Consider the following 22,361-nt stretch of genomic DNA (forward strand, 5'->3'; position numbering starts at 1 on the left):
TTTAAATGAGTTTCTGTGTTCTTTTTCACACCTGGGAGTCAACTGAAGCATTAAGAACCAGCTTTTGCCCACAGTGGGAATAAAAAAAAAAAAGCATGAAAGGAAACAAGAAAGCCATTTGCTGGGATTTTACTAGTAATCATTTCAGGTGTATAAATATAGCAGCTTGCCAAGCCTTTGGCCACCAGAGCAGTATCTGTGCAGTAGCTTAGCTTTATTTTAACTTTTGCAAAATAATTCTTAGGAGACTTGAGAAGGAAGATGGTTTGGTATTTAAAGCCTTGACCTGAGACACACAAGACTTTTCTTCAGAGCTTGCTGCTGCCTGGACAGATCAGTACATTTCTCTCTCTGTTTTTGCTCCTCATATCAGGAGCTTATAAACCCTGGGGAAGAAAATCCAGATACTTTTTTGTTGTTAAGGGTGATGGAGCACGGATTTGGTGGGACCTCAAGGCATTAGTATGAATGTTCATTGATGTGAAAAAACAAAACAAACTACAAAGAAGGAAAAAGGAGAACAAGTGGCTGCCAGATGGTGCACAGCAGGGGTGATTTTCTTGCTCTTTGAGGTGGATGCTCGTGTGTTCCCTGCATGTGGCTGCAGTGTACTGGGAGCTTTGCACTGATGTTTCTTAGCAGTGTCAGGCTGCAGGACACTGCTACTGCCTCATAAACCACGTCCAGCACCTCTGAGCAATGTGTCTTAAATGAAGGAAGAAGATGACAAGTCGGGATTGAAATTCCTCCAGGACTTTGACATCTTGCTTCATGCTGGTGTAGTAGAGACTCACAGCAAGGATCAGCACTGCACAAAATGAGAGCCACAGGAGCACAGGCAATCCAGATGATGTCCTGTCATCTGCTGAAAACAGTGATGAAGAGGAAAAGGAAAGCAGCATTATTTTAGTGCCATCTTTAACACTTCCCAAATTTGATCCCCTGCTGATGCCTTTGTCCCAGTTTTCTGGCAACAGCAGGGTACAGAGGGCTCTGGTGGGGAGCACTTCTGTAGGCATCAGTTAAGTGATAGTGAGTCACACCTCCTGATGGAGGGGGGTGAGTATAAAAGATATCATCTAATGGAGCATTTAAAGAGTTTAATTATATACAATAAGAACAGGATTAGCACAGCTAATGCATGATCTCAACTTCCCCTCCAGCAATTATTTTTTGTACCTTTATCCTAAGTGTTGACTACTAGGAGAATATGAAGCTACTCGGTCTAATTATTTATTGTTCACAAATGCTCCATAAAAGAGAGAAGCTATAGATTTCTGTCCTTTTCCCTGGTAAGTCAGCTTGTTTGGGACTCCTGCTAATTATAGAGAGAACCCAAACACGGCTCCATTAGCCAAGAGGCATGTTCAGAAAGCTCTGGTGGTTTGAACCACTTTCAGAGGGCTGTGTGTGCTAATTACACCAGAACATCCTCTGCACTTGCTCTTCAGCAGGAGGATACTGTAAAGATTTTTCTTGCCTTCAAAATATTTTTCAAATACATTTAAAGTGCCACAGGTCGGGCACAGCACACATGTGGAAATCAGAGGCTGCATTCAGTTTCCTGACAGCTGTGTCCCAGTCCTTGCCTGCCTGTATCCATCCCTGGGCCTTGGGGGATCCAGTTTGATTCAGATCTGGCTGCTCTGTCTGACTGCATGGCCATTGCACTATTTCATAAATCACTTAGAGTATTAAACATGCAGTAGAAAGCCAAATTCATGCCTGAATAAAACCCATAGTGTGCAGCTATTTTCCTGCCATATGCACATAATCAATAAGGAGATAAAAATGTGGAGTGTATTATTATGGGTAAAGGGCCAACATTAGCTGTAACGTATTTAAATTAGCTTCCACTCCGAGCCCTGGAATACACACCAGTCAATTAAACTGTCATACAGATGTACAGAGAGGAAGGTAAAAGTCATAAAACCAAGCCAGAAACACATAATAATGTATCAAAAAGTGTATGGGGAAAAGGTAAAATGTTAATAGGCAGTCATTTTATAGCTAACCAGAAACCAAATCAATGTCCCATAATAGAGCTGAGTGAATTATTTGCAGCAAGTAATTTATTCATTTGAATTTAGCCCTTCTTTCTGTTTGCAAATTATCCATGTGCAGACTTCAGATTTTATAAATTTGTTTATTTGGCATTATTCTATGAAGGGTTGATGTGAAGGTGTTTAGCCAGGGAATTGCTCACCACTTTCTGGTTCTGCAGAGATTTGTGAGTTGGGAGTTGGTGTTTCCCTTGTGAGATTTCTCACACCACAGGCCACAGCTCTTGACTGGGTGCCCACCTGCCTTTCCCAATGTGGGGCTTGGCTGATGAGCACACTTGGGAGCAGGGAAACCTTCCAGGGAAGCTGAACAGCTTTCCACATCAACTCTTCCATATGAAGTGCTTGTAACCCATTTCAACTTTTAAAAAGTTACTTTCCATATGAAATTGCTGGATGATCTCAAATGTAAAGTTGGGCTTTCCTTATATCCTCTCAGTAATGAAATATGTTCTATCCATGAGCAGAAAAAATTATACAGAAGAGTAATTCCACCTGCAAAACTGTGATGATCTCTGCTCACAACAGCTTCATCACTACAGTTAGGTGCTGAAAATCAAATTTGCTTTTCTAGATTACAATTAGAAATTTAATGCTTAAATATTTTAGTTAAATTGCATGTTGGAAGAGCATGGACCTGTGCCCAGTCTCATGGCAACTCATCTGAAAAAAACACTGGACCTGGATAGAGGAGATTTTGTTTCAGTTCCTGCCTTGGATGCACATTTCCACTGCACCCTGAAGAATATTTGACCTTTGCTTTTCTACCAGGCCCTTTTCTGGCTGTAGCACCCTGTTTCTAGCCCAATAACAGCCCTAGATGATGCTTCAGCCCCTCTTCCTGGACACTGGCAATAGCTGAGGGATATGAGGACATCTGCCTGAGAGGCTTTTTGACCTCTCAAAACTATATGTCTGTGTGTGCATATATAGATGTATATAGGTACCTCTCTCCCCTTCCCTGCACTGCCTACAGCAGGGGCTGGATGTTACAGGCCTCAAACAAAAACCAGAAAAAAACCCCATTATTTTTATTATTCCTACCCTGCTGTCAGCATATAAATGAATTGTCTCTTCCCCTCATACGAAACTCAGCAGGGAGAACTATTGTTTAGCTTGGGGTGCTTTCCTTGCATATCTTAGTGAGAAACCTGTACCTATTCTAATGCCACAAAATATATTAGTTATATTTAAATTAAAAATAGCTTCAGGGATTTAATTTTTGTTTCCACTATCTGTCTTACTAGACGTCTTCTTTAAAATTGCACCAGATCTCATCAGCACTTTGTGCTGCTTGTGCTGAGAAGAAAAAGCAGCAACCACTGACAACACAAACTGCTGTGTATATGGAGGGATATTTGCACTGTGCATCCCACCAGCTGCAAAAGCAAACTCAGGTTAATCCTCTGGATGGCTCACAGTTATAATGTGAAAAATTCAACTTACCCACTACATAGTCACAGCAGGAAATGACTAGAAAACAGAATGAAAATGTTTTTACTCGCCTGGAAAGGTCTCTTGGCAGCAGGTGAACAAGAAAAGCCAGAACCAAGCAGTGTCTCTGAAATTGCCTGTCACCTTGGAGATGCTGGGCAACCTCCTACACCACTTTTGGCTCTGGATGGGGATATGGGGACAATCCATGCAAACATGCAGATGTAGGTGCACTTCAGGAAAGTGAGGAAAAATTATTGTGTGTGAGAATTCAGAGGCAGGATTGCTGCTGTTGCAGAGAGGTTGGGAAACAGTTCTGCTAAAACCCCTCCCTATTTCTCACAATTCCTAGAAAGGAAAGGATTTAGACCAGCAGGCTGGAAGAATGAAAGTTAAGAAAGCACTCTCAGACTAACTTTCATCAACAATATCCTGGAAATATGTCTGCTTGGCTGCCAGGGCCCAGACACAATCCAGGATGAAAAGTCCATAGAATGGAAATATTTCAGTGGTGCCAGAAACCTTCATTTTACCAGCCTTAATGTGAGTAATATTGTGTGGACAAGCAGCAAAATAGTCTAAATCACAGACTGTTTGCAACACAGAATACTAATTATGGGTTGGAAGGTTTCTCATGTCTCCATGAAAGTGTCAAAGTCTTCTCCACGCTTGCAGCTTCCCACAGGAGTTCCAGCATGGCTTTGCTGAAGTCAGAGCCAGTGGGAGACCAACCTGGTCCCCTGGGCTAGACTGACTGCAGGATTCCCAGTGCTGATGCAGGATATGGGCTCTGGCAGAGAGCTGAGGGAGTTATTAATTCCCATCAGAATCCTGCTCTTGAGCAGTCAGGTGAGCTTTGAGGAATTTAAGGCTGACTCGCCAAGTCTTTCCAGGAGTTCAGTTTTGGTGGGAAAGCCCAGGCCATGTCAACAAGCTTATCAAGAAACAGCTTCTCCTTCACGCATCAGGAGGCATCCCAAACAATGTATTGCCAAACAAAGGAGAGTTCTGTTTATAGACACATCAGCAGATGCCAAGTCTTAATTTTCAGAAGCTGTACCAGTCCAAACAGGTGGCTGACATAGATATTTTACCATCCTGCCACCTGTGTTTTGACCAATGTCATATCAAACCCATGTAATTTTAGTTCTCTACCAATAAACACAATTTTCTTGGTTGGATGAATTTGGGAAAGCCAGAAAGTAACAGCAATTATTATTTGGTATGGCATAGAGCAAATGCAGAAGTGCAAACTGGATCCTTGTGCCAGACCTCTGCTGAAGGTCACTCCCAGCTGACCCACCTGCAATATTTTGGCTCATGAATGAAAAGACCAGAGGTTTTGATAGTTGTGTCATTCCTTGGGTGCCTTTGTTGGCAGAAGTTGTTACATCCTGGCTGCTAGGCTCAGACCTCTGCTATTGTATTCTGTGGCATCCTAGTTACCCACAGTGACATAAGTAAGTTTAAATTTGGTCTGAGTGGAAACATCCTTCTGGTGAAGCCCTGGGGCCCAGCCAGGCCCATGGTCCACAATGATCCCTGTGGGGGCTGACTCAGGAGGTCACTGTGACAGCAGCTGGGGGTGAGGCAGGAACCTGGCTCCTCTCAGGGCAGGCAGGCAGATGGACCAGATGCAGTTCTGCAGAGCACAGAGCAAAAATCATCTATCCTCTGCTCCATGCTGATCTGGAAATCCCAAATTATCAGAGGGGGAAGCTGATGTGAACAGACAGAGTGGGTGTTAAAAGCTAGAAAGGTCATGCCAAAATTCCTGATAACTTGAGCATACCATGTTCAATGACTTCTTCTGGCTCACGAAATCGAACCCTTCTCTCTGCTCTCCGCTTTTCCCCCACAGCTTGGTCCACAGGTGGCCTTTTCCTCAGTATGGAAGGAGGATAGCTACTGTCATCTGTCTAAGGAGTTCATCAAAACACAAAACACGTGGCAAATCAAACAGGGTTAATGTAACTGGGTGAAGTTTAGATCTTTGGTGGATGTGTTACTATGTCCCTTGAAGGACATGACATGCAACACATCTGCTTGGACATAGACCAGTGTGATATTTACAGCAGGACAAAGGGCTATTCCTACATTGCCATAGACCTGAAGTACTCTAAAGCTGTATTCTCAGGGAAAGGGATAGTTAAAGTGATGGACAGCAAAATGTTCAGAAAGGATTTCTTTTAATTGTAACAAATATTTGCTGAAGGTGGCTGCTCAACAGCCTTGGGCTGCTCTTAGAACATAAATGTGATATGAAATATATGAACCGTATCATTTGGAGCACCTTTAAATGCTCTGAGCTAAGCAGTTCTGTTCAGATTGCAGTGTTACCATTTCAACAACTGGGATTATGCTGCTGACTTGGTTTTGGACACTCCTGATGGGTAGAGAAGGTAGTTTATTTGCACTTTGATATAACAATTACGCTGTTGCTCTGGTTTTTGCTTGGAAACCGCATTTAGTCTTTGACGACAGAATCATAATGCTGTGGATTCTTTGAGATTACAAGAAACAGAGTTGCAATAACAGTAGTAAGTCACTGTTCTGCATGGGAATGTTCCCACAGTCAACTGCTCAAAGTGAATCCAAAGAACCTTGGTTCAGACACTCACTATCCTCTGGCAGTAGAAAGCAGATGGCAATTTTTCTACTTTTCAAAGATCAAAGTGAGGGGTAGAAAGTCTTAATATTTTATTTTTAAGACTAAAGTAATCTTATCTAGTAGTTTCCACTTTTCACCTCTGTTCCTCTTCTAGGTAAAGGTATTTTTTTCTTCTGGTCACTGTCTCTGCTCCCTTTTCCCCTCTTGTTTGTTGTTACTCCACTCAGTGATTTCCTGCTACTTACTTCATTTTTTCTCCTTACTTTGGTCTTTCTACTCCTCAGTTATCTACTTTTGTCCTTTTTTAGACCCAAATGCCACTTCCTTGACTTTTTTTGTTGGATGCTTTCCCCACACTCAGCATTTCACACACCCACTCCTTGGACTGCAGAAGCAGAATTAGGTCCCATTGACTACAATCTGGGGGTGTCAGAGCCCAGAGTAAAGGAAATAAATAGGTTTTCTTACACATCACATTTTGGATAACCTCAAAAGGCACATTACATAGTCAGCAGGAACTCCCATGGGGTGAGGAACGTCTTCAGCTTTGATTCCTTCTCCTGAGAGATTCATAAAACCAATCTCATCACTGATAAGGATGCTTTCTCTGATCTTGGGGTCATATCACCTCTGTCTCATGACTGTGGACAGTGTGTGCTGGAGCTCTGTGTTTTTCATTCAGTAGCTAAGAAGCTGGAAGCCCCATTCAGGTTATGGGAAACAGATTTCACTTCTTTTCAAGTCCAAAGAAATACAAAGTCACATCTTGTATAAACACCCTCATAATCAGATTTATGGTGCACACACAAGAGCAGAGAATCTCAGTCTCTGCCACTGAAGCTGTCTTGTTTGGCCTTGAATAATTAAATATTCATTGAGCTAAAGAAAGAAAGAAAGAATGACTTTACAGCCTGGTGTTTGGGTGCTCCCTTGGGGGTGGCAGAAGCCTGCTCCTATCCTTGCTCCAATGAATACTTAATAGGTAACACTTAAATATTCATTGGAGCGGTCACTGGGAACAGGGTCTCTCATCTACCAGGTGAGTACCCCAATCACTCTGTGACAGCCACACACACACTTACTCACATAATGAATACTTGATTATCCTGTGTAAAATGAAAGAGGTTTAGGGAGACACAGCCCAGATCAGGGTAGGGGTGGTTATAGCATTAGCTGTGAGGGCTTCTCCTGTGGCACAACCAAGGAATCTGAACGTTGCATTTGAAGAGATTTATGGCTGCAAGTGCAGCTGTTGTCCATATGAGCTTTTCCAAACACTTAGGAGCGACATCGCATCAGAAGAGAAAAACATTAAACAACTAGCTGGTTGGATAGCACCTAGCCAAGGAAGACCTTAAAATTAAGTGATTTTATGATATTTAGTAGACTTTAATAACTTGTGGAAATTAAATCTACACCAAAGTGTCAGAACAAACAAAGCACTGTCCCCACAGATAGAAATCTGGTGTTAACATACTGCGACAAGAGCTGGAAACCTACCAAAGTGAGAGCTGGGAAATTGTACAACCCTAAACCCAGCCCATTTGTAACAAGCTCCAGGGACTGGACAGAGTGACTCCATCACCCATTAGGAGATCACTTACCTGCAGCTCTTTGGCGTTGGGATCAGAGAGTGAGCCTGGACATATTTGGGACATGTACTCTGGATGCCAACATGAAGCCTCCCACATGAAGCTTTGGATGGAAAGCCTCTTGCCCAGGAAAATGAAGAGGAGCAGGGAAAAGTGTCAGAGACCCCTGTGCAGTGGGGACGGAGCCGGCAGCGGCACCGCGCCGATGGCAGGACAAGGGAAGGGAAAGAGGAATTTGTGCCCTTCCTAACAGGGCTGGCGTGGGAAGGATGGAGCTGCCTGAGATGTACTCAGGAGCCAAAAATAGCACATAGTGATAATTCTGATTGTGCAGCTGGAAGCAGGGCTTTTCTGGCAGCAGGAGAGGGCCTGAATGGAGCAAGTCACAGACAAACATCTATGTATTTGTTTTGCGTGAATGTGAAGTCGAGGGTGGTTTTTTTCAACAACAATTGCTGCATTTCTGTGATCACGTTGGTTTCCTTTCTGGAATCCATTCCCAATCATAAAAATTTTGCAAGTGGGATTGCTTTTAATCTTTCTTCCATTCAAAATATGTGGGTAAAGCCATCAGGAAATCATATAAATATAGTGGGATGACAGATATCTCCCTCCAGAACAGTTATGGACTCACTTTATATGTTTTACAAATTAAAGCCATTATTATAGTAATAAAGTGGGATTTAAACATTTGACATTTCTACTCATATTATAATAAGATTATTGATAGAAAGAGAGGTAATTTACTGTTCAAGAGGCTTTAACAGCCCCTTGTCAAATACTGAAGGCTGGACATCATCAAATATACAATTTTTAGGTAGAAATACTTGCCATGATTGCTGAAATATACTGGTTTACTGTCCCTACAAGCACAAGCTTGTGCTTTTTTTTGTTTTGTTTTGTCCTTTTCCTGGAGCTATTTATTTGCAGTGCCATGTGTAATGTACACAGTTTGGTTTTTTAGCAGGTGGTTGGATGGATATTTCTGTCACGTTCAGGCTGCTCCTTGTTCTGCAGTGCAGAGAGGGCTGCAAAACGCTCATACAGGCACTGGGAACCAGAGGGAACAGCTGCTCTGTGGCCTTCACTGCTTATTCCCTTCCTTTCAGGGACATGGGGAATGGGTGAGTAGATGGAAAGGGTTGGGATCCTCTCCCAGAGAAAACTGTGCCAGAGCAGCAGAGGAGGTTTCTGTGGCTGATGTGGGGTCAGCAGAGCCCTCAGGATTTGCTGCCTCTTGCAGCTCAGCCTCTGCATGGGTCTACTGTCCTCAAGCTGCCCTTAGTGACATCAGTATCCACGTGGAGGGGAACAGATTTTGCTGGTCTAAGGCTCTCCACTGAATGCACCATATGTAAAATCCCCCTGGAGAGGGTTATCTTACCTTCTCTTTCCTGTGCATTGGGGTGATGGAGGGATTTTCCTCATGCTGAAACCAGCTCACAGCTGCAGGCCTTGTGAAATGCTCCCCAAATCCCCTCTCTGCTGTGTCCTGCAAGTGTTCCACAGAAGTTATTTCAGGATGTCTAGGATGGCTTTCGGTGGGGAAAAGACAGTCTTGAAATTTTTGTTCATAATAGATCCTAGACAAAAAGGTGACAAAACCTGTCAAACCATGGCCCCTGGATTCTCTGGCTCCTTCTTCCTGCTGTGATAATCACTTCCTACTAATTCATGTAAGAAGGAATTTACCTGCCTGTTTTGGCCAGCAAAACTGATGAAGGTGGGATTAGGGAAGTCAAATTCTAGTCCTCATCTAGCTTTGACTTTGTCCATGGGAATTGTCTCATTTATTTTTATCAGTGTTACCCAGCAAGGCACATAAGAAGGTCTTGTGCAACCTCATTCCTGCAGAACAGGGCAATGCATTTGTCAGCTTTTAGACCTGAATGAAAAAACCTTGTTCATGTCTTTTTCACTGAACCAGGCTTTGTTCAAAGAAAGGTTTCACAGTTTTCTAAGTATTTGGTCAAAGATATTTTGGTAATTTCTTAAACAAATCCCAACCAAACAGACAAACCAAAAAAACACCAATGCAGAAGTTGATGGGATTTGTTTTGTTCAAGAAATGGACATATGGAGACAGCATTTGTAATATTTTGATGCCAGAAACCATTTCTTTTCAGTTCAAATTGCCCTTAAATGTAAACAATTTTTTTATTAATTTGATTGAAAAATAATTGGACAGCTTATAATAGTTTTCATGAAAGATTGCCATCTAAATGCCAGGAATGATAATTTCATAGTGACATTCTCACTTTTATCTCAAGATGTGCTAATTATATTGATAGTAATGGTTGTAAATGCTTGAATAATTAGTAGTTACCTGGGCACTCAAGTTTCAGTGGATAAAGATGTCAGGAGTTCAAATCTCATGACAGAGACAGTTCCATTCGTACTAAGTGCTTTTGATTGTAGTTTAACAACCTAAAATTGGATATATGTTAGAAATAAAACACAGCCCAACACCTAAAATAAAATAATCCAGGAAAATAACTTATCTAGCCTCTGAAATCACTGGTAATAAATAATAGCTACTATAGTGGAATCATTTCTGCATTAGAAGCTGTAAGAATTTCCTTTAATATTGCCCTTCTTTTTAAAGTAATTTTTCATCTAAGCTTTGATCTCATTTTATGCAATGTACGTCAGAAACAAAGCTGGACAAATAATTCATAAATGAATTATTTAGCTTGAGAGTGTCACCTCTATTTCTTTCAGCTAATTGTTCACAAATAGATAGTGACTTTTGTGAATGTATTCATTATTCAGATTTATTCAGTGGATAATTGCTGGGAGTAATTCTTTGTCTGTAGATTGCCTGGAATCATTTTGCTGTGAACATTTAATAGTAAAAATCTATCCAGGCTTTCAATACAAGATAAACTAAAATTATCTGTAACTACTGATGTAGCCCTTAAGCACGAACAATATATTGCAGTTTTAAAGAGCAACACCAACATTTTCATCAAGAGACCCACTACTTCCCAGAGTACACAGGAGGGAAAGCAAAAACATTTCAACTCTCTCTGTAGCACTGACATTGAGTGGTGCACAATGTATATGCAAATAACTTTTTTACAAGAAAAGGGTTGCCTAAGTGTTTGCTCAGCAGAAAAACAAAACATGCCTAAACAAAACATGATTGACTTCCCAGAGAATAAATATGAACAGTCCACACAAAGGAATTAACTGCACAGCCAGTATTTTTTCTGCAATATCCCAGTGGAAGATGTCTAGGAAATGAACACAACATGATAAAACAATTTTACACTCAGAGGATAGCCGTGTAACCATATGAACTCTTTTTCCATTTCCTTCTGTGAGAATAAATATTTTAGACAAGCAAAGTACTTTGTAAATGATGCCTTTGTGGGGATTCGTCTGGCCTGGTTCAATTATTCTGAAACCTAGCAATTTTCTCATATCATTGAATCTGCTTTTATTGCAAATAGGGTCATAGAAATAGTCACTCATTGCAATAATGGACTTCGTTTATCTTAACTATTAACACTTCCAGTAGGTTTACACACACACACACACGTATATATTCAATATTTATGGATATGCACAGTGCATATATATTAATAATGAAGTAACTTTATCTCCAACAATCTGAAAACAAAATCACGTAATACCATACAGTGCGGGGTGCAGTGGTAACTGGAAGCAGCATATCAGGATAACAGAACAGAAAAGGAATAAATAAATTAGAGGGGTGTCTTCCATATCTTCCTCAACTTCCAGAGTGTCAATTGAGCCTTTGTTCAGTATTCCACCTTTCGTGGTTCTGTGTACTCTTGATCAATAATTTAGAGATGCACCTTTTGGAAGCAGGGTAAGTTTTGTGTTTGCCAAGAGTGATTTTCCACTAGTCAGGAAGTACATCAGGAAATAAAACATCAAATTGCCCCACAGAGTATAATTAGGTGTTGCCTCCTTCATTTTTCTGCCTCTGGAGAAACAGATTTACTGCTGGAAGATACGGGACACCCGTGAGATGTCACACAGCACCATTTCTTCTCCTCAACCTTCCAGTAAAGAAAGCACTGAGTAAATCCCAGCCTCAAGATGAAAATCAGCTGTTTGGACTGCATGTTTCCATTCCACATCCAGAAGGATTGTGATTGCTCTGTTGTCTGGCAGTCAATTCAAAATTGAGCGTTTTTGTGGAGTTGGTGGAAAAAAAAGTTCAACTACAAGGCATAATAGAAACAGAGCAGTGAGTGGGAAGATGAACTGGTAACACTTGGTGTGTGTAGCCAGCCAGGATGAAAGCAATCAGTTCTCTTTCCTCTATGTCTGTTAGTTCCTGCGATGCCCAGAGAGCTGTGAATCCAGGTGCATTTTTCCCCAAGGAAAATAATCAGTGCAAAATGCAGCATCAACAGTCCCTGTGCTCCATAAAGGACCCAGAGGATTCCCCTCCCAGTGGGACCTCTTTGCCCTTTAGTTATTACTACCCTGTGCTGGAGGGTTTCACTGATCACACAGATCTGTGAGCACCCCTTTGATGCAGGTAGGCACACCTGGGCCATTCATCCAGGACCTGTGGGCAGCCAGTTTTTTTGTAAAAATTGGGTTGGGGTGGTGTTACAGCATGTGGCCATCTGATTCACCACAACAGAGCTCACTTCTGAAGGCAGAGCCGTGTCCCTATTTGCAGATGTAGAATTTCACAATTGTTTTGGTTGGAAAAGACCTTTAAGGTCAGTGAGTCCAGCTGTTACCCCAGCACTGCCAAGGCCATCTCTAAACCATGTCCCCAGCTGCCACATCTAAATATCTTAAATACATCCAGGGACAGTGACCCAACAGCTTCCCTGGGCAGTCTGTTCCAGTGCGTGATAACCCTTTTGGTGAAGAAATTTTTCCTTATATCTAATCTAAACCTCCCCTGGTGTAATCTGAGGTAATTTCCTCTTGCTCTATTTCTTATTAATTGGGAGAAGAGGCCAATACCCTCCATCTACAACCTTTTTTCAGGTATTTGTAGGGAGTGATAGGGTTTCCCCTGAACCTAATTTTCTCCAGTAGAACCTGGAGCTGCTTCCTCAGCTGCTTCTCCTAAGTCTTGTGCTCCAGACCCTTCCTCAGCTCCATTGCCTTTCTCTGAACCTGCTCCAGCACCTCAATGTCTTTCTTGTAGTGTGGGACCTAAAACTGAAAACTGGATTTAAGGTGCAGCCTCACCAGTGCTGAGTACAGGGGGACCATGTAGGGGGTCCTTCAAAGTGATGATCACGTTCCTGAAGCTGTGGGATTGGTTTAAAATCCACATTGTGCACAGGTCTTTTCTGCTTTTGAACTGGGCTCTTTTCTAAGGCAAAGCTAGAAGCACTGAGCAGAAGTGTTGTAGAGTTTTGCTTTATGGTGAGAACATCCCTGCTGCAGGGCAGAGCTATCTCTGCTCTATTTGGACTGACTGAAAGTGATTTAACTCTGCTGAGAAATTTGGTCTCAATTTATCCCTGGCATGAGTCCATTGACTTATAAAAGGCATGGATCTGCCTCCATTTCTTAAAATTGCCTCTCTTATTCATGTGTCTTTCTGGGTAGAAGTTACAAATAACCACAGAGGACTTGTGACGATATATAGTAAACACAGAGAGAATTTCTGGCTGCTGAAATGAACTTTCTAAATAATTACAGAATGATTTCACATCCATTTCATAATTAGAATCCTGAGATTGCAGCCAAGCTATTATTTGTAATTCAACGTGCATTTTTATTTTAGAAATGTCCCATAGCCATTAGGTTTATTTCACCTGAGATTTTCTAATTTGTTCTGATCATCCTGCCACTGGGACCTAAAATGTAAAAGATGTATTGATTGAATAAGAATTACCAAAGAACCAAATGTTAGTATCTGTTGTTGGCTCACTGATTCCAAATCAGCCAGTCCTGTTGATGTGGGATGTGGGAGATGGACAAGGCTGGAGTGAGTGAGATCATTCTTAGTCAGCTTTTGTTACACATTCATTGTACTTTAGGAATAAAAACTAGTGGAACTGTAAATTCTGCCCAGAGCATTTGGGCTGCTGTTGATGGCAGGGCTGCCATCAGCCAGGAGATGAATTAGGAGAAACCCACTGCCAGCCGGAGGACATCTGAGCTGGCATAAAAGAGAAAAGGCATGCAAAGAAAACCCCCTTAGAAATACGGAAAATGGAATTATCTTCAGGAGTTCTATTTTAGCAGTAATCACTCTGTGCTTGACGTTGTGTTCATTGGCACTTCCTGCCCACTTTCCTAAGTGAGCTTTGACCTGAGGAGAAATCCAGCTAGGATGACTGCAGGATACAGCCTCAAAAGGGGATTAGCGGTCTTGTTTTAATCCCAGGTATCAAAAGACTCCAATTGACTTCTGTGAGCCACTGTCTCTCCCCTAAAAAGGATTTTAGAAATCTGGCAGCCATTAATGCCAAACTGGCCCTGAGAGGGGCAGCAAGCAGTGCTGACAGCAGTGGGAAGGGAAGGAGGCAAGGGAATCACAAAAGCACCAAAACACAGGCAACTACATAACATGATTTGAGGGCATTGATGTAAATCACTTGGGCTCCATTTGTGGTGTCACCTTGGAAGAGGATTAGATTAGATTAATGACATGAAAGAAGAACAGAAAAATGGAGAAAAGAGCAGATTGAAGCGAAACAAAAGCCCAAATGAGTTAAAAAAAAGCATGAATTGGAAAGCATTTGGATGATGATATTGGATGATAAAGATTATAAAAAGAAAGTGGCAAATCCCTCTGTCACTGGCAGCTGCTTTACATTAATGTTAAGTCTATTAATGATGATATTTGTTTTTCTAATTAGTATGTAAGTCTCTCTCCTCCATCTCTCCAAGCCCTGGAGACTGGTGATTTCAGAGGAAAACAAATAGGTTTAACAAAAAGTAATTGGTACAATTTCCAAAACTGGCTGAGTGCTTCTGGAGCTTATATTCAATTTCATCTCAGTTTAAGCTGAGGCAAAGAAAATAAGCAAGGGAAAATTCAGGCAGAACATCAAAGTACACTTGTTGGCATCAGGCTATACAGATAAGTCAGGTTGAAAGCCAGTTATGTTTTGCAGAGGCAACCTGAATATTTAAGTTGTGCTTTCATCCCAAAGCAGAGCATCCTTTGGCATTCCTTCAAGAGAGCTATAGGATCCTGCTCACACCAAGACAATTTGTGTCTTACAGTGGGATAGCTGAGAGCAGGATGTGCTTTGAGAGTAGAGTGGGAAAACAGGGCACAGCTTTGACCCGGGGTAGGTTTGAATCAGAACCTTCAAGTTCAATGCCCCTAAGATGCAGCTTCTCATTAGCTGCCTTCTAACAGCTCAGCTGCCTCTCTTTCTCCCCCATTCTCTCCTTCATTCTTATCAGAAATTTGGTCCAGGACAAGAAAAACTCTCAGCTTAAATTAATATGCTGGTCAGAATCATCTCTGCCTCAACAAATGCATTTTTTTTTTTCTGATATTGAGTGTTTTTATCAGTATATTTTTCATCATCTCATATGTATGAGCCTTTCAATCAGTTTTCCCAATGAAACAATAGAAATTACTTTGCCTTTTCTTCTAAAGCCAGACAAATGCAAAGGCAGGGAATGAAGCTTCATAGGACAGCTGTGAAGAAGCTGAAATAATAGTGTCTAAAGGGAGAAGTGTGGAAGCTGAGCTCCTGGTCTATTATGTGATTCTGACTGCACGGCTGGTCCCTGACAAAGGCAAAACTTCTGGGTACACAGAGCTAGTGCTGTGTCTTGCATTCTCTCTTTCATGCATTATACCCACTCCAGCAAGTGTTTCTGGGAGAAGTTTTAAGACTGGAGTGTTCCTGTTCTTCCTACCTATAATTAGCATTTCTCTTTATGTATTGGAAACCTGGGAAAATATCCGATTCTTTCTGGAGCATACTGGGCCAAAAGGCTCTTTGCAGCTCTAAAGTGAAGATGATGGACAAGTGACACCACATCCTCCTTCCCAGGAGTTCTCTCCTGTCTTTGTGACAACTCCGTAGATCTGAAACACCTTCTCCTGACACTCCTGCTTTTGCTAAGGTTTGTTACTTGTTGTGTGGATAATTCCAGAACTGGGAAATACTGTCAACTTCTTCAGTGGTATATTTGACAGCCCAAATCAAAAGGTTATTAGCAAGGGATGCTCCAGAAGCCACCACCCTGTCGTGTCTTTCAGGAGGATCCAGTGTGAGCCAGTACCAGTGTCAGAGATTTAGACTAAGAGGTGCCAGGTTAATCAAAGCTGGTGAGTTTGCTTTCGTCTGCAAACGTCTCCATTGTCATTTCAGAAAGGACACCTTCAGCCCCTTTGCCTTTACCAAATACAAATTAAATAACTACAAGGCAGCAAAATGATACTCATTCTTTCTTTTTTTTTATTTTTTTTTTTTTTTTTTTTTTTTTTTTTTTTTTTTTTTTTCCCCTGGGAACATGAAACATAAATAAAAAAAAAATATAAAGGAGGAAAAAAAGAATTTGGAGAATTTGGAGCAGGTGGTACTGGTAGCTGTCACATTTACTTGTCAGTTCAGAGTTTGATTTTGGGGCAGCATGTGGTGGAAACAGGCTGGCACTGGAGAGGAAAAGTTAGTGCTCCATGTACCAAACACCTCTTAGAACTCCAAGCAGTCTAGTTATCTCTTTTGTAAAACCAAAACCAAGGCTCAAGATGTCTTGGGGATAAATTCTTCTAAATCTTGGCACTTCTCCAGCCCATGTAGTGGTTGTTCTGGCCTTTCTATCTGAAATCTTTACTTTATTTTCTCCCCAAAAATAAAGCAGCTGCTCCAGGATGAAGTTCTATATACTTATATATGAAGTTTAGATACTTGTCAAAATCTTTTATTGCAAAACATCTGAACACCCATCTGAATCATGATCTATTCATTCTAGATACTTTATCTGAGCAAAATAGAATTTAATTCCCAGGTTTGGGTATGTCATTAGGAAGGGAACATGGAGCTTTCCTGATCCACACCATGTTAGGCAGATCAGACCCCCTTTCTGGATGTAAAATGGGTTGTTTGGTATTTGAAATGTTGTTAATCTTGTTTTCAACATTCATGAAAAAATGGGCTCTAGGGGAACCTATTACCATATTGCTTTTATACTGATTCAATTCTAAAAAGTCTGATGAGTTACTTTATTGCAGCTCCTAATAAGGGTTACTATTGTTCATAAATAATGTTCTCAATTTCATCAGCCTTGTTTAAGACCATAAATAACGTTCTCAATTTCATCAGCCTTTTTAAGACCAGAGCTGTACAAGAACTGCAGACACTGGCAAAGAGACTGTTCCCACCCTGCAGTCTGTATAAACTGGAGGAGCAACTCCACTTCACACCAGCACAAAGCTTTGGCCCACAGTTTTCAGAGAGGCTGAATATAGATCACAAGGGAAAAGAAGCCAAGAAGCTGCAGGGTTTTGACAGGAACATGTTAAGCAGTTTAACGACAGAGGCTTTCTCCACACTGGCCTGTGCAGTTAAGAACACACAAAGTTTTTTAGACCTACCTGTTGGTCACGATGAAAAATGTAGGCAGCATCTCACACTGACATGTCTGGCTTGGGAGGCCTGCTCAGAAAAATCCCTCATCAGGGCAGCAGCTGTCTTCTTCCCCAGGGCAAATTCCTTTAAAGCTGTCAAAGATGCTGTAATCAGACTAGGTCATCAAAACCGGTCCTCCTGAGGACTGGAAATAAGATCCAGAGATGAGCATTCAGCTACATGGGCAAGGTCTAAAACACTAAAGTTTCCATTGAAATTAAATGAAGAGACTGTAATTGCTGTGAAAGGAAAGCAAAGCAATCACTGGGAGAGCCCGAAAGCTTTCAAAGCACCTCCTGGAACGATGCTTGCTGGAAAGCAAGGATCTATGTACTGAATAACAGAATCTGATAACAGAGCACAGCTTTTACAGGGAAAACAACTTCGATAACTGCTGGAGCATTGGACTCTGTGGCTCCTGAAAAGGCAAATTTTAATTGAGATTTCACCGCACAGCTGAGTAGTTTTATTACCAGGTTAAATAAAAAAGGTTAATAAAGTAATAAAAATGGATTCTTTGCATTCTTGATCTTGAAACACGGAGCCGTGGTCAATATGCTTAATAATTTGTAAATAGAGTGAAACAAAGCACAAATAGCCATGGTGACCACGGAGAGGGGATTGCTTTGAGCTTGTCCCTCCCTTGCACTTTTGCTTGCATTAGCTATATTTTGGTTTCCATAAATAAGGTAAAGTGAAGCAAATGAACTGAGTTCCTCTCTGTCCAATGTTTACTGCTGTTACTGGAGTTACATCTGGGATAAATTTGGCTTGGATTTGACTAAACCCTATCTTGGATAAACCCTATCTTGGGTATCAGTGCATTTGATTTTAGCTGTAAATTGTTTACAGTGTCTCTGATTTTAAGTAATTGATCCCTGCCTGAGGAATAGTAATAGAGTAAACAGATCAAAACTTGTCCTTAATGCTTCGCCAGTGCTCTGGCATTACACCAGATACTGTCTTCCAGCTCTTTCCTACCTTTTAAATTTAAAAAACCTCAAAACATCACCATTGTACATGATGTGAATGTTCTCATAGCTACGGAAAAAAAAAAAAGGGAAATAAACGACCTCTCTCCTAAGCAGGAATAGCTGGGGGAAATCACTGACTGAGCTCCCCGTGGAGGTGCAGGCAGTGCCTTGGCTGCTGTGGAGGGCACAGGAGAGGGGATGGGGAGCTGCCAAAGCTGAAGTAATTAACAGGAGGAATCCCAGGAGAAGGGGAGAAAGTAAATGGAGATAATATGCTCCACTGAGCTTGTGAGAGAGGTAGTTGGAGGAGAGGTTGCAGAAGCACAGGAGAGGTGGAGGTGTGTCATGGAGGCAGGAGCATCTCTGGAATGGGGAGACCCTGGAACAGCAAGGCACAGAAAAAGCAGGGGCAGACAAGCAGCAGGCAGCAGTCTCAGGAGGAGGATTGTGAGTGATACCTAGGAATCTATTTCCCATTTCTGATTGCTGTATTGGTCAAAGTGTCCAAGAGTATTTTACCCAACTGCTTCTGTACTGATTTTTCTATCTGTCTGAACAGGAAACCAGGCACCAGGTTGCAAAGTGGCTCACTCTCTCATAAATGCAAGAGCAGAGCTGAGTGCTGGGGTCAACTTACTGCTCATCCCACCTCCTAAAATTCCCCAGCTACCAGGGGCAGGTGACTGCTCTGAGACACTTCAAGCAAAGGCTTCTGCTGGCTATGCAGCTCACAACTATCCAGGGAAAGCACCCTAAGAATAATCAGTTTTATGATCTGTGGGAAATGCTGCTGCAAATCCTCTAACACTGAAGAGCAGCCCCATGAAAGTTTTGCAGCGAGGCAGAGCAGAGTGTAGAGCAGGTAGCAAAGAGAAGTAGTGCAATATATATAAAGCCATGTACTTGCCTGATCACCCACTGAAGGCTCTGTGTGAGTGAGCAGCAGGGCTTCCTCAGCTGTTTATCCTGCTGAAGGATATTTAACCACCCAGTCAGCTGGCTGGAGCTCAGCTGGAAACACACAGAGCCAAAAGCACAGGAGATGGAGCCAGTGCAATAAACACAAGGCTGCCTTGATTCTTTTTCCTCTGTCTAATTATATATATATGTTCAGTGCTGTTGGGACTGAATTATAAACTTAAATTTGCTTTTCCTTCCTCGAAGGCTTTGTCCCTGAGTTAAGCAACCAAGAACAAAACAACAAGTGTCTTTACTCTGCAATTCCCTTGTCACATTATTCCCATATCGAACCTGGCAGCTTCCAGCCTTCCCAACACTATAATTAGAGCATCTCCAGCCTTTGAAATAGCACTGACCCTGGCCACAGTGCTGACCTGCCTGCTTTGCAGCTCTCCTCTGTCACGCACAGCAGCTCCTTGCCCATACAAAGCAAGTGCGTGGAGGGGACAGGGATTTTGCTTTTCAGCTGTGCCTGGCCAGCAGCCTGAGTCTGCACATCATCCCAGCTCCTGCACACCCTGCCCTGTGTTAGGGGAAGCCAACTGTGCCCCAGTTTGCCACTGGAATGGAGGAGCTGGAGGAAGGGAGACATTTCAACTTGACATTCAGCATCTCTTCAACCAGGCTGCTTCTTGAATTGGTGCATGAAATTCAGCTCTTCTGTCAAAGTTTCATTCTTGTTTGATATACAGGAACGTGCAAGCAGGCTGTGGCTGGCTGTACAGACTGCTGATTTAGGGAGAGCTGAGACCCCAGTACAAATTAACGCAGCCTGGTTTTCTTCAGTCTGTTCTGTTTGTTGGGCTTCCAGCTCCAGACTCCCCTCACGGAGAGCTCTCCATCACCTGCCAGACTCTCTGCAAGGTCTGGGATAAGAGGAAAGAGCAGAGGGTTTCCCCATCAAGGAAGGATTGCCATCTTGTGCGTGGATGAGCTAAATTTGCCCTCAATCTGCTTTCTACAGGGGGCATTCAAAGTGCTCTCAGTATTTTGCTGGGTTTCATTTAGAGGCATTTATCCTCCTTAGCAAATGGAATAATCAGCCAGGAGAGGTGCAGGCAGTCACAGGGAGCACCATGCTCATCCCATTCCAAGAGCTCTAAAACAGATGAGCTGATAACCCCTTCCCTGGGCTAGGGGGGAGCTAATAGCTTTCTGCAGGGAGCCATGATAGCTGCCTTAAGTCAGATTTCTGAGTTTTATGTAGCTGAGAAGACACATGGGCTGGGTTCACTCTGTGTGGGAAGGGGTTAGTGCAGGAGCCAGTGTCAATAGTTTCACTCCTGGGCACACATCGTGTTCATCTGCCTTGGGAAATGCAGGCTGTAAGGGTTCAAGTGCTCTGTTTGGAATGGCCAGGACTTCTGTCTATTTCCCGAAATTCTTATCACAAATGAGCTCTCGTGCCTTAAGCACAGCACCCTCTTCCTTTCTCTTCTGCCTCTTCCCTTCTCTCCTACCTCTTCCTGTGCTCACCAGCATAAAGTGGAAAAGATGCAAAAAGAAAGTTCAGCTCCTCTCCATATCAGCTGATTGGGAAATCCTTGCTCATCTGGATGGAGCAAAAGCATGAGCACTTACACCCTGTGTAGGATTTCCCCTAGCCCAGGAAATACTTTCTCTCACTAACTGGAAAGTCAGGATTCAGCTGCTCAGATATCTGCTGCCATGCAGGTGCCCCACAGCTCACAACATCACCCCAGGCCCCCACTGCAGCCAAAGGAGACAAACAAGCACTTTCAGGGACAATTCATCCACACTAATTTAAAACCCTAAAATTAAATAAGCTGTGGGTGAACCTCATCCTGTAGGTCCCTTTTCCGCTCTCCATAGCAAGGAGGACTGGCTCTGATGCAGATGTCTCCATCCAGACAGGTGGATCACACCTACCCTACACTAAGGCAGAGAAAATTGCTTTTCCTGAAGGCCAGAATGACATTTTAATATATATTGCTGGGAGGCAGGGGAGGGGGAGACCTCTCCAGGGTGACCTTGCACTGAGTGTGAGTCATCTGTGGTTTCTGGGCTGCAAGGGGAAAGGCAAGGAGGGGTTACCAAAGGGAAAACTGACCCTGTATTGAAGCCTCATGCAGAACTACCCAAGTGAGCTGCATGTGCCCTGCACCAGCACCTCTTTCTGTTTCAATTTCTCTGTTACTCTGTTTCAGAGAGTTAATTTTAAATGCAAACCAAAGCTTTTTTCCCCATTCTGAAGTCTCTATGTTTATCAGAACATAACTTACGTTTTCTTTTACTTTTATGGGAGGTTTGCATTTCCATGCGTGTCAGCAGTGCACGGAACCGACATCTGAGTGGGTGAAGTGGAATTCTGATTTATTGGAGGAGAGTGCATTATCAGTAAATTCGAGAGAATAAATCTGCCGTGGAGAGGACTTCTTTTGTTTCCATCATCAAGTCAGACATTATATCCTGTCAAACATCCCAGGGGGCACTTTTGCTCCAGGCACCAGAGGTAATAACTCAGTTCAGAAATGTATGCTGTGTTCTGAACCCTTCATCTTACCAACCGTTCAACTCTTGTTCAAATGCAGGACACAAGTGAGAGAATAAAAATAGGAATTAATCCTTATCCTTACCAGCCCTGTGATAGCTCTGCTTTTTTCAATGAGGACTGTGAAGTTCTTCATCTGAACTTCTCCTGGTATGAGCCATGGCTGAGGGTGTTGTGTGATGAAATTTTTAGGTTTGGATGCGCTGTCACAGCATGGCAAACATCAGATGGCAGTGTCCTATCACTACTACAATAACTTTGTCACATTCCAGGCCTCAGAGTAGCTACAATGCTTGTTATTAAAAGATGGATGGGTTCTCCTTCTTGTCTTTAGCCCCTTGCCTGGTGGTTATGCAATGGAGAGGTGGCCTCTGACATTGCTCCTGGTCCATGGGCTCAGATCCCCTGTCCAGTCCCTGCTTCTACACCACTGCTGTAGACCTGATATTTTCTGAGCCTGAGAATTGCTAGCCCTTCCCAAGGGAAACTTTTCAACAGTTTTCTTTTTCCCAAAACAACCTTGTGTAAACAGTATTCCTTTCCCATAACTACAGGTGCTGTTTGCTATTTCTGTTACTCAGCCAATGGGAGAGGTGTCAGCCCTATGGACCAATAACGTGCCTTTTAGCACAGCATGTTAGAAAAAGACTGAATGAAT

General features: G+C 42.5%; 1 protein-coding gene across 2 annotated transcripts; it reads right to left on the minus strand.

The window, feature by feature from the left end:
- Nucleotides 1-212: 212 nt before the first annotated feature.
- On the minus strand, nucleotides 213-17,498 carry LOC310910139 (nutritionally-regulated adipose and cardiac enriched protein homolog). 2 transcript variants are annotated; one of them, XM_083862592.1, is made up of 6 exons: nucleotides 17,224-17,498; nucleotides 10,027-10,127; nucleotides 9,085-9,192; nucleotides 5,290-5,416; nucleotides 3,510-3,536; nucleotides 213-862 (listed from the first exon to the last, which is right to left on the minus strand). In XM_083862592.1, the coding sequence occupies exons 3-6, from the start codon at nucleotides 9,100-9,102 to the stop codon at nucleotides 663-665; spliced, it is 372 nt and encodes a 123-aa protein (XP_083718718.1). In that variant the 5' UTR covers nucleotides 9,103-9,192; nucleotides 10,027-10,127; nucleotides 17,224-17,498; the 3' UTR covers nucleotides 213-662. The 2 variants fall into 2 exon arrangements, with proteins under 2 accessions (XP_083718718.1, XP_083718717.1); XM_083862591.1 differs by having other exon boundaries at nucleotides 213-865.
- Nucleotides 17,499-22,361: the final 4,863 nt, after the last annotated feature.

The sequence above is a fragment of the Zosterops lateralis genome (assembly GCF_965231275.1).
Source record: "Zosterops lateralis genome assembly, chromosome: 6".
Classification (NCBI taxonomy): Eukaryota; Metazoa; Chordata; class Aves; order Passeriformes; family Zosteropidae; genus Zosterops; species Zosterops lateralis.

Coding starts and splice junctions, on each gene's coding strand:
- LOC310910139 (XM_083862591.1), bottom strand. Junction 3,537..5,289: donor AGAAGAAGTCATTGAACATG/GTATGCTCAAGT, acceptor TCTGTTTTCTAG/TCATTTCCTGCTGTGACTAT. Junction 866..3,509: donor CTGCTGTGACTATGTAGTGG/GTAAGTTGAATT, acceptor CACTGTTTTCAG/CAGATGACAGGACATCATCT.